This window comes from Kogia breviceps, chromosome 14 (assembly GCF_026419965.1).
Source record: "Kogia breviceps isolate mKogBre1 chromosome 14, mKogBre1 haplotype 1, whole genome shotgun sequence".
Lineage (NCBI taxonomy): Eukaryota > Metazoa > Chordata > Mammalia > Artiodactyla > Physeteridae > Kogia > Kogia breviceps.
In genome coordinates this window covers 75,059,475-75,071,336 of record NC_081323.1, presented here as the reverse complement: position 1 = coordinate 75,071,336, position 11,862 = coordinate 75,059,475, and the positions used below count along the sequence as shown (strand labels likewise).

The following is an 11,862-nucleotide window of genomic DNA, read 5'->3' as shown; positions in this document are numbered from 1 at the left end:
CCCCTACGGCCACCAGAGGACACTTCAGTCACACTACCTTCCAATCTCCTCTGATTCCATCTTCCTTCCAGGTTCCAAAGGTATTGGCCAAGGAGGCTATGAATACTGTATAGCATCTGCTCAAGAAGGAAAGCTGAGGAGGGGTGCGCAGCAGTCTCATCTTCCACCCACTTTCCCAGCTTCATCTCCTCATCAGATCCCCATCCAACCGCCCAAGGTATCTCAGTGACTGCAAGGCCCTGTGTACTCCGGAGATGACCAAGACTCATTCACTCACCAACCCATCCACCCCCCACCCTCACCCTCCTGCTAACATTTACCCACCTGCCCACTCTTCCACCTATCCTCCTGCCCATCCACCCCCGCCTTGCATCCACCCATCTCCCTTCCCACCCCTCCACCCACCCACCTACTGGGGTACTCAGTCCAGAGGGTCAGGGAAAACAAGGGGTCAGACCGGGTTGGCAGAATCAGTGAACTCAATGAGCACGAGCTTTAGTGAGCCAAGGCCAGTGAAAGCTGAAAGCATTTCAAAATGGCAAGACATTATTAGCAAAGCACACTATATTTGAAAAAATTTCAACTTTGGACCTTCGAAAAATCCCACTGTGCTATTATGCGGTGTTGACACGTATACTAATTTATCGCTAGCCCGTCAAGACAATACAGTAGGTAAAACTCCATAAATGTTTCAGTACCTCCGTGCTTTGTTCTAATCACTTCCTGAGGAACAGAACGTTTTGGCAGTTAGTCAGTAACTGCTTTTAAGACCTGCTCTCTGAGGCCCTAAGTAACTCAGCTTGTGAGACCAGACTGCAAAGATCTAAAGAGAATCTGATCGTGAAGCTGTGAATAACATCTCGCTGTGCACGTCAGATTTACCCCAGACAATGTGGGCTTTCTTTATTCAGGTAGGTAGTGCTCTTTGGATCCCTGGACCTAGTAGAGCACACTTAGAAAACGATCAGAGGCAGAGATCCTCACGTATACCTCTAGTTTGGTGGGTCACTGGGTAACCTATTTCTTCTCCCAGCTCTTGAGCTAGAATTTTTCGAAGACTTAGCACCAACAAAGAACCATCCCATAAGTCACCTGCTTCTTGATATTTGGCTGCTTTTTAACCAAAGGAAAGATTCTCTTTTGGAATACTACATCAGTATATAAAGAACAATGCTGGTTTCTTAAAGGCTGGATAAAAATCATGCTTCCCACATTAAAAAAACAAACAAACAATAAAGGCCCCTTAACTGTAATCTCACCAAGAACCAAAAATGTCGTATTTTTATTTTTTGCATGATTTGCTTTGTTTTCTCAGCATATTAGAAGCCAGAAGGGGAATTCATTGAGATTCAGCAGCTTTTTAGGTAAAGGACTGTACTAACGTATTTTTGTATTATTGGTATAGTAATTACCCAAGTGCATGGAAGATTTCAAGGGCTAGACTAAGTCTTGCATTTTAAAATTCCAATCTAATTCATTCCAATGGATGAAAAGTCCGTCAGGGGAAAGATAGAAGATGCAAAAGAACTGTTTCAGTGACCTGTCTGAGGCAGCAATTCAGTGATGCTCTGTGTAGGATAATTAAAACAGAACCCAAAAAGGTCCATACATCTTTTCTGACAGTTCATTGATCCTCTCCTGTGTTTTCACTTGTTAATTATTGCTCGCAGGGTGTGGTGAATTTCACCGTGCTCAGCACCAGATAGTTTTGTAATCTGTATGATTTGTTAGGCAGGTCCAAAGCAGTGCTCAGTCTAGTGGATTATTTTCTACTACTAAGCCAAGACTTTCCCAAGTGCACTGCTCAAGGCCTTGTGACATTTTCCAGTCTGGCTGGTGGGAAGAGGCCCTGGCTTTGTGTGAGGCCCTGGGCACTACTGCCTTAGTCCTTTCACAGGGCTCTTCTCTTGGCCTCAGGTGGTTTTCTCACACATGTGTGTTGATCAGTTCTTCGCTGAATAATACACGAGAGGGACCCTCAGCAGATCTTGGGGTTCTCTCTTCCCTGAGCCTGCAGTTTGGAAACTCTCTCAAGCAGTAAGCTGGACAATCTTAAAAGGACAAGTCCCTTTCCCTCCTTCCTCCCTCCCTCCCTCCTTCCCTCTCTCTCTCTCTCTCTCTTTTATATTTTGGCTGTGCCGCATACCTTGTAGGATCTCAGTTCCCTGACCAGGGATTGGCCCCGGGCCATGGCAGTGATGGTGCCAGATTTCAACCACTAGGCCCCCAGGGAGCTCCTCCTTTGTTTTCCTTTCCCTCTGGGATTTCCTTGTTTTCACGACTGTCTTTCATTGCTTGGTGTTCAGTGTTTTGAAAACTGTTGTTCCATGTATTTTGTCTGGTTTGGTGGTGGCAGTGGAGGTTGTTTCAGGCAGAAGGGTAAACCCAGTCCCTGTTCCTCCACTTGGTGCAAAGGGGAGTCCTGGTGGCGTCCGTGTTCCTTTCATGCTCCTCAGGTGGTGCCAGTGTGAGGCACCTCACAGATCTTTCTTCTGCCTGAAATGCTTCTCTCCATTGCATAGAATCTTTCATTATTTCCTCCCCTCCGTTTTCTTTGTTCTCTCTTTCTGGAACTTCTATTAGGTAAATATTGAATGAATTGATCCTTTATCTCTTTTTTTTTTTTTTTTGCACAGGCTCCGGATGCACAGGCTCAGCGGCCATGGCTCACGGAGCCAGCCGCTCCGCGGCATGTAGGATCTTCCCGGACCGGGGCACGAACCCGTGTCCCCTGCATCAGCAGGCGGACTCTCAACCACTGCGCCACCAGGGAAGCCCTGATCCTTTATCTCTTAATGTTGCTTACCTGTTTTCCACTTCTTTGTCATTTTCCTCTACCTCCCAAGAGATGTTTAAAAACTTTTTCCTCCCACACCTTCCTTTGATTTAGAAGGAACTTCTTCATTTGGGCAATCAACTTTGCAATTTCCAAATTATATTAGAATTTCCAGTTACAAAAGACATTATGATGCACTGCCTTCCTAGAAGCCTCTGCCGGTTTCCTGGTGTATTATCTTATTTATTTGTTTCCTCCAAGACTGGTTGTCTTGTCGCTTCATCTTAATCCTTTTTTGGTGCCACTGAAAATTAGTAAGAGGAGGCCCACATTGTTCCACTTGGCAGCTGAGCGGTTCTAGTTCCCAAGCAGCCCTGTCCCTGGACAGGCTGCAAGCTCTGTGGGCCGGTGTGTTAATTGATTTAAATGCTTCACTTAGAAGCATCAGAGGGTTTTGTCCCCCTCCCCACCCCCACCCCAGGTGACATTTGGCAATGCCTGGAAACATCCCTTCACAACTAGGGGGATGCAACTAGCACCTAGTTGCTACAGGCCGGAAATGCTGCTAAATATCCCACAATGTACAGGAACACAGAGAATTATCTGGCTCAAATGTCAACAGCGTGAAGGTGGGGAAAACCCTGATTTAAGATCATCTGAGAGCAGGCCTTCCCACCTCCCACCACCAAAGGCCAACACAAAGAGGGACCCTCCACACCCACTTCAGGGGCCTTCCCAGGCACTTGTTCAAGTTTGGTTTTTTGGTTTTTTTGGTTTTTAAAATATTTATTTATTTATTTTGGCTGCACCAGGTCTTAGTTGCCGCACGCAGGATCTTCCTTGCGGTAGGCGGGCTCTTGGTTGCAGCATGCGGACTCTTAATTGCAGCATGCAGGATCTAGTGTCCCGACCAGGGATCGAAACCAGGCCCCCTGCATTGGGAGTGCGGAATCCTACCCATTGGATCACCAGGAAAATCCCTCAAGTTTGTTTAGAAGAGATCTCCGACCAGTGTTTCCTAAGCCACATGTGGCCCACAGGCTTGTTTCATTGGATTTTATAGGTTGATAGATTCATATACATATATATAAAGTGGTCTTAACATTCTGGCTGATTTTAACTAAAAACCCAACTTTCTAGCTTCTGCTGGAAAATCAGAAGGAGGGACATGATTGGTGGAGCCGAGTGGCAGCTGCCCTTACAGACAGGTGTGAAGTCTTTTCTCACCTCTGTCCCCTGGTCCACATCACTCTTCACCTATATCTCTGACTTGGCCTATTTCTGCATGTGAATTCATGACCCCTGTGGTTGTTTGTCTTTTTTCTGGGGGGAGGGGGTCGTGTTTTAATACTGGGGTAAATACTGACTCTGTAATCAAGGATGACCGTGGAGAGGTTCTGAGCTAATCTTTTTTAAAAAAAAAAAAAAGAGTTTATTTATTTATTTATTTTTGGCTGCGTTGGGTCTTCGTTGCTGTGCGTGAGCTTCGTCTAGTTGTGATGCGCGGGGGCTTCTCTTCATTGCGGTACAGGGGCTTCTCATTGTGGTGGCTTCTCTTGTTGCAGAGCACGGGTGCACGGGCTTCAGTGGTTGTAGCACACGCGCTCTAGAATGCAGGCTCCGTAGTTGTGGCGCACGGGCTTAGATGCTCCGCGGCATGTGGGATCTTCCCAGACCAGGGCTCAAACCCATGTCCCCTGCATTGGCAGGTGCATTCTTAACCACTGCGCCACCAGGGAACTCCCTGAGATAATCTTTTAGTTAATCATCTTGTTTTCTCTCCCACTGGTACTATTACTTTAGAATAATGGCGGGATGTCTGTAGGAGGCCCATATCTGCCACAGTCAGAGGCAGAGACTTGAGGATCATCAGGGAGGCCAGGAGCTGAAGCTATGGGCGTCAGTGGGATTGCCCAGGAAGACTGTGTCGAGGGAAAGCAAAAGCTGAAGAAGGCAGAGAGCAAAAGAATCAGAGAAGATGGCAGACACAGGGTAGGGAAATCAGATGTACGTGGAGTCACAGAAGCCAAGGGAAGAGAACATGTCAAAAAGGGAATCAGGGGCTTCCCTGGTGGCGCAGTGGTTGAGAGTCCGCCTGCCGATGCAGGGGACACGGGTTCGTGCCCCAGTCCGGGAAGATCCCACATGCCGCGGAGAGGCTGGCTCCGTGAGCCAGGGCCGCTGAGCCTGCGCGTCTGGGGCCTGTGCTCCGCAACGGGAGAGGCCACAACAGTGAGAGGCCTGCGTACGCAAAAAAAAAAAAAAAAAAAAAAAAAAGGGAATCAGGACTTCCTGGTGGTCCAGTGGTTAAAACTCTGTGCTTCCACTGCAGGGGCCTTGGGTTCAATCCCTGGTCGGGAACTAAGATCCCACATGCTGTGTGGTGTGGCCAAAAAGTTAAAAAAAAAAAAAAAAAAGAATCAAAACGTCTAATGCTGCCCACAGGAGGCTGAGCGGTATCCTTTGATTAAAATGTGTAGGTCATGATTTGGGGGAAAGCAGTTTCTAGAGAGTGCTGGAAGTGTATAGAAGCCTGTGGCAGGTTGCAGAGTGATGGGAAGATGAGAAAATGTAGACTGCTAGGACAGAGCTCTTTCCAGAAGTTTGGCTGCAAAGATTTGAACTTGGTTATAGAGGAAATCATCTGTTTTTTGTGATATTTTGAATGGTATAACCTGACAAGCACCTCCGTACTGGGAAACATCTAGAAATGCTACATAAAATCAAGCAAACATCCTTTATAAAGCACAGCTGGGTTTCCAGAAACTAAGGGGAACCCCTGGAGCCACACACAAAGAGGAAATTGAAAACCAAAGCTAGGGGAGCTCATGGGCAGCTGTAGATCTTGGCAAAATGAAGGGTTCGGGTTTTATATCCACCGAGATTTTGGAGGCCTTACCTGGGGCATTGAAAACTGAGACCCTAATATACAGCTCAGCCCCTTAAAGGGTGCCAACCTCAGTGGAAAAGCAGACTAGGAAAAAAAAAAAATCTTTCCATCAGCCCATAAAGCACAAAAGAACCTCGTGGGTCTCACCCTGAGATCTAGAGGCAATAGAAAGTCTCCCCTGAGAATTCATAACCAAAGGGGTGCTCTCATTTAAATTTGGGGTTCAAATTTACACCATTTGCATAGTCTCGGAAGCCCAAGTAAAATGAACAAATAATGTGGTCCGGGGTTGGTTATTCCCCTGAAGCAACCTTGGCAGGAGCAAACACAGAAGCTCTCTAGAGAGACACCCTGGAACTACTCACCTGGATTTCCACTAAGGCCCTGTTGAAGCTCAGTTCACAGCCCCAACTTAGAAAACATAAGAGGAAGCCATCTGTCATGAAGGGTGAGCAGACACCCTAGAAGTTGGAACTCCAGAATTATTGAGTAAAGGACCATACAGGAAGTGCGTTTCATTTTATTTTATTTTTAAAATTTTTATAAATTTATTTATTTATTTACTTATTTTTGGCTGCGTTGGGTCTTCGTTGCTGTGCACAGGCTTTCTCTAGCTCTGGCGAGCGGGGGCTGCTCTTTGTTGCAGCGCGCCGGCTTCTTACTGCGGTGGCTTCTCTTGTTGCAGAGCACGGGCTCTAGATGTGCGGGCTTCAGTAGTTGTGGTACGCGGGCTCAGTAGTTGTGGCTCACGGGCTCTAGAGCTCAGGCTCAGTAGTTGTTGTTCACAGGCTTCATTGCTCCACGGCATGTGGGATCTTCCCAGACCAGGGATTGAACCCATGTCCCCTGCATTGGCAGGTGGATTCTTAACCACTGCTCCACCAGGGGAGCCCAGGAAGTTTTTTTTTTTTTTTTTTTGCGGTACGCGGGCCTCTCACTGTTGTGGCCTCTCCCGTTGCGGAGCACAGGCTCCGGACGCACAGGCTCAGCGGCCATGGCTCACGGGCCCAGCCGCTCCGCGGCATGTGGGATCCTCCCGGACCGGGGCACGAACCCGCGTCCCCTGCATTGGCAGGTGGACTCTCAACCACTGCGCCACCAGGGAAGCCCAGGAAGTGTGTTTTAAATGCCAAAAAGCATAAAGGAAGAACTCAACATGAGAAAGTAATAAGATGGTGTGGTTTTTTTGTTTTTAATTTTTGGCCGCACTCCAAGGCATGTGGGATCTTAGTTCCCCAGCCAGGGATTGAACTCACGCCTGCTGCAGTGGAAGCATGGAGTCTTAACCACTGGACCACCAGGGAAGTTCCAGTAAGATGGTGTTCAAAATGAAGAGGAGATGTTTAAAATAAAGAGGAGAAAGGGTAAAACAAATGTATCTATGAATCCATCTACTTATTCATTCATTCCCCTTTCTTTGGGCTCCTGCTGTGTTTTAGATCCTGTTCAGGGTCTGGGGATATAAAGGTGACTTTGGGGACAGCAAGCTGGACTTTGCCTCAGGGAGATCACATTCATCCATGCGTGGGTGTAGGTATCCATCTTTCATTTTATTGTATCCTTAGATGTCACAGCTAGAAAAGTCCCATTAGAGCATCTGTTCAACTTTCAACTCTCTTGTTGTAAAGAGAAAGAATGTGAGGCCCAGTAATACAAAAAGTACTTTTCTCTAAGAGTGAGTGATAGAACCAGATCGAGAACTGGGGCCTTGTCCCTGGTGTCCCTTCCCCACCGTCCTGCCTCCGCTGAGCCCTTGGCATGCAGGCCTCTAAGCTCTGAGCGTGGTATCTCAGTTCTGTGTCCCTGAGGGACTGTTCATGCTTCCTGGGCAGAGTCTCCACAACCCAGTCCTGTCCGCTGATGGTGACAACGAGAAATGACATAGTTACCTGGCTTGTGAGTGACAGAGGTGGGACAGCAGCCCTGATCTTGTATCAGTTATGTCTTCCTGTCTTATCTCACCTCCCTCCACCCCCACCCCTGCCACTAGAGAGACTGAGATGTCCCTGAGGGCGGGGGCCAGGTCTGATTCCTCCCTCCTCAGGGCCTGGCTCAGGGAAGATGCTGGGAAAACACAGGCTGGATGAGTGCACCCGGGGGTTTGGGGGGGGGTGGATGTCCCTCAGCCAGGGGGCTTCTAAACCCCTGGCTGCTCCTCCAACTCCTGGCATCCAAGGGTGAGAAGGGAGGTCCAGGCCCAGGTGCTCCCAGCCCTTCTGAGCAGGAAGAGCAGAGTGTCGGCCTCTGCCTGACAGCATTTCCGGGCTGTGGGTGAACTTGGTGGTGGAGGGATTCCTGGCTAGCATTAAGTAGCACAGGATGGCTGCTCCCCTTGCAGGGCTCTCATCCATCACAGCACTTCTCAGGGGTGCTCTCAGGGTGGCACCAGAATGTCTAACACTTTCCTAATACTTGCTGAGCCTTTTGTCAAAGAAAGAGCAGATCTCTGGGTCAATGCCTCCAGCAGGAAACAATGTCTACTTAGACTATATACGTTTGTTTACACTGTATTTATTTCCATGTTTTACCTTCTATTTCTGACAAGTGATACTTGGTTTTCCATTTACAGAAGTGATACAAAACAGATTCCTTGTAAAATGAATTTATTAAGCAAATAGTAAACCAATTTAAAGAAAAATATAAAGTACAGGTGGTAACTGACATGGCAGAATCCTAACATTCAGGACTGAGGTTTGAAAAGTCAGAGCCCAGCGAATGGAAACTCCTTCTCCTCCCCCCAACACCTGGCTCTGCGTCCAGAGGGGAGGTCTTCTGATACAGATATTGGGGCTCCATTTTTGTGGGGTGGAGCATCATAAGTAAGCCTGTCTTGGGGCAACTATCTCTCTGGACCACTCCAAGAAGCTGGGAGGGAAGACGGCCAGGGGCCACGTTCTGGGAGAATGTTCCTTTCCACACGGGATCAAACTCAGATCTCCTTGGCTTGGGCTTCCCTCACCATGGAAGAGTAAGATCCAGAGGGCTGAGATGCAGCGGCCTCAAGAGGACGTGGTGCCCGCTGACCTTTTCCTACCCTGGGTCCCAGGTGCAGGCAAGAGATGGCCTCTTGTTGCGAGGTGGGGGTCAAAGCCACAGTTTATATGTGATAAGATGTTCTTTTGCCTGATCTCGACCTCTCTGTACGTGTTTTTCTGGAGGGATGATGTGGTTCTGAGAAGCTGAATTCCTGTCATCTCCTGCCAGCACGGCTGACACTTGTCACCACCACACTGTTCTTCAGCATCCTTGGGACCCTCACGCCAGTGTCAGCATCTTAGGTACACACTGAAGGAGGGTGGAAGCCGCTGCGTTGATGCTATTTCCTGTCTGTCTGGTACCTTGAGTTCTTAATCTGGAATGTGATCTTGGCAGTTTCTGGCCCAGAGTTGGCCCCAACTCCAGTTCTCTAAGCCACCTTCCCGGGCAGCTAAGCAAAGGCACCTCTGAGCTTGCCCCACAGCACAGGCCCTGTCCACACGCAGGTTGCCCAGGCCCAGATCCAGGGGAACCGAAATCCAGAAGTAAAAGACCTGGGAGGGGCATTCTTTCCCGGGGCCTCAGGTGTCAGCTCAGGTTCTCGGCAGCCTCAGGGTCTTAGGATCCCTCTGAGGTTGGGCCTCCCCCAGGGATCTCTGGGAGGCCAGTCCTCCAGGCCCTGGGGATTCAGAAACCCACGCTGGTCCGGGCTTCACGCCTCCAGAAAGCTGAGATCTGCTCCAGGGTGACCCGAGGCTGGAGGCCCCACTCAGGATCAGGGCTTCCTGGCCGCAGCCTCCGGGCCTGGGGGCTCCCTGGATATGCACTGGCCTCTGGCCTCTGTTCAGGCCCAGCCCAGCTTACCAGGCCTGGGGTGTGGGGCCTCCAGAAGGTGCTATGGGTTGGAGCGTTTGGTGGGGTCTGGGGGACCAAAGAGCTGGGAGGGGAGTATGGGGCTGAAGGGGCAGGTGGGGCTGTCACTCGTGCCTCCAAGGCGCCCTCCTGGGTAGGCGGGTCTGGGACCTGGTCCATCAGCAGGGGAACCGCGGAGCCATACCAATCCTCGGAGCGCTCTCGGGGGGTGCCCGTGGGCTCAATCCACAGCTCTCCTCCCGGGCGCCAGACCAGGGTGGGCGCGCAGATGCTGGGTTCTGGACGGAGGGAACGGCGGAACAGGCGTTCGGCCAACACGGCTGTGGTCAGGAGGAAGACAGCAGCTAGGGCGGCCAGGGCCAGCATGATGGGGACACAGGGCCCGCAGGGCAGCGGGGGCCATGAGGAAGCCTCTGATGCAGGGGGCCCCTCCATGTGCCCAGAGGGCTGCTCTGGGGTCAGAGGCATCTGGAGAGACGGGGTCAGGAGAGGAAGCACATGAGACAGGATTGGCACGATCAGGAGAGAGAGGGGCCAGGGGAGCAGGGCTCAGCAACATCTGGCTGGAGAAACAGACCCAGGCAGACAGAGGAGCCCGGAGGACCCAGAAGCGGCAGGAAGGAGCCAGATGGCCAGAGAGATGGGGCCCACCTCGGTCTGCAGCCAGGCCCTCCTGCTCAGAACCCCCAGGCCCTTTCTGGAAGCTGCATTTTCCTCCCAGACTCCAGGGTGCCTCAGACAAAACTGAACTCAAACTCAAAGAACCCAAGGACTTCTGTCCTCCTGTCTCAGCCCGCTCATGTCTTGCTTGGAAGAAGTGCTGGGTGAGGAAACGAGAGCCTCCGTCCCAGCTCTGCCCCTGCGCGTGGGCCCCGTTCCCGGCCACCTCGGCGGCGCCCTGGGCGCTCCTTTGCCCTCACAACTCTCCTTGGAGTTGGTCTTGTTCTCTGCAGGCTCCCCTGAGTTTGCTGTTGTGCCAGGTCTCAGGTGCCACCTCTGCACCTGTCCCCGCCTCTCCGGCTTTGCCCCGTCTCTGCCTGCCTCTGGCTGTCCCCCAGGTCCCCCACCTGCAGGGGCCTCCTGCATTCCTCAGCTCACCTCAGTCAGTCTCTGGGCTCCTGGCTTGCCCTCAGAGCCGCTCTTCCCTGTGCGAGCCAAGTGTGCAGGGCAGCTGCCTCAGATGAGGGCGGAAGGGAGGGCACCACCTGTTGCTGGGCAACTGTGCCCTGGCTCTCCCAGCACCCCCACCCCACCCCCCACCCCCGCAGAGTGTTTCCAAGGCAACCTGGGGAGATGTGGTCACTGCGGTGGGGAGGCGTTTCCTGGTGAGAGGTGGGGCCGGAATGGGCAGTGGTTCTGTTGAACTCAGTCACCTCACAGTCAGGCCCCAGGCCCCAGAACAATTACCTGGAAGCCAAGAGAGAGAGACAGAGTCCATCCAGACCACCAAGGTGGCTCGCTCTACCTGCTCGCAGGTGGCTGCTGTGTCCCTGCCCTGCCCACTGGGCCCCGCCAAACCCACTCCTGCTATCTGGAACTATCCTCAACACCCTCCTCCTTGCCCACCTTCTCCATGCATTTCACACACATATATCTTCTTGTCCTCAGACCATTTCGCCCCAATTTTGGTTGGAAACTATCTGTGAGGTGAGGCTTACGTAGCAAAAATGTCAGGCCTCTGGAAGGATCCAGGCTAAAAAATATGCTGAGGCCTCTCTCCGAGACCACGAACATTTGTCATCTCGGCTCCTTTCTCCTGGTGCTTAGTGTTGAGGAGAGCATCGTCAGCTCCTGGACTGGGAGCCTTTCAGAGACTGTCTAGAATCGACTCACTCACTGACAGATGGCAGGTAAGCCCTAAATAAGGGAGGTGTTGTGTTCTAAGTCACACACCTCATGTATATAGGAGGATGGGGGGAGCATAGATATAAATTCCTTCTCTGGCAAACAACGTGTACACAACAGAACTCTTCCTACGTATTCAGATTTTGTTTTGAAAAATGACAGCCATTTAATGTGAAAGGCTACAAAAAATATGTTGAAACGTTAGTGTCTTACCAAAGAAGGTCACAAAGGCAGCCTGACTCAGATTGCTCTGTCCTTGTGGTTTGGAGGGAAGGGCCAGAAGGAGTACAAAGTGTGGCAGGGGTAGGAGTGGGTGGAAAGGAGAATCCCAAGGCTCCGGCCTTAATATGCATCACCCACACCGAGATTAGAATTTGATGAGATTATAAGCCTGAAAATAAAACCTGAGCTTAATACCACTGAACTGGATATGTACAAGTGGTTAAGATGGTAATTTTTGTGTGATATGTATTCATGACAATAAAAAGTTTTCTTTTCAAAA

General features: G+C 50.6%; 1 protein-coding gene across 1 annotated transcript; it reads right to left on the bottom strand.

Moving 5' to 3' along the window:
* Nucleotides 1-8,253: 8,253 nt before the first annotated feature.
* C14H16orf54 (chromosome 14 C16orf54 homolog) lies at nucleotides 8,254-10,691 on the bottom strand. The gene is made up of 2 exons (XM_059036271.2): nucleotides 10,614-10,691; nucleotides 8,254-9,983 (listed from the first exon to the last, which is right to left on the bottom strand). The coding sequence occupies exon 2, from the start codon at nucleotides 9,981-9,983 to the stop codon at nucleotides 9,330-9,332; it is 654 nt and encodes a 217-aa protein (XP_058892254.1). The 5' UTR covers nucleotides 10,614-10,691; the 3' UTR covers nucleotides 8,254-9,329.
* Nucleotides 10,692-11,862: the final 1,171 nt, after the last annotated feature.

Excerpts from the sequence above, each read along its gene's own strand:
- C14H16orf54 (XM_059036271.2), bottom strand. The coding sequence starts at position 9,983 with ATGCCTCTGACCCCAGAGCAGCCCTCTGGGCACATGGAGGGGCCCCCT.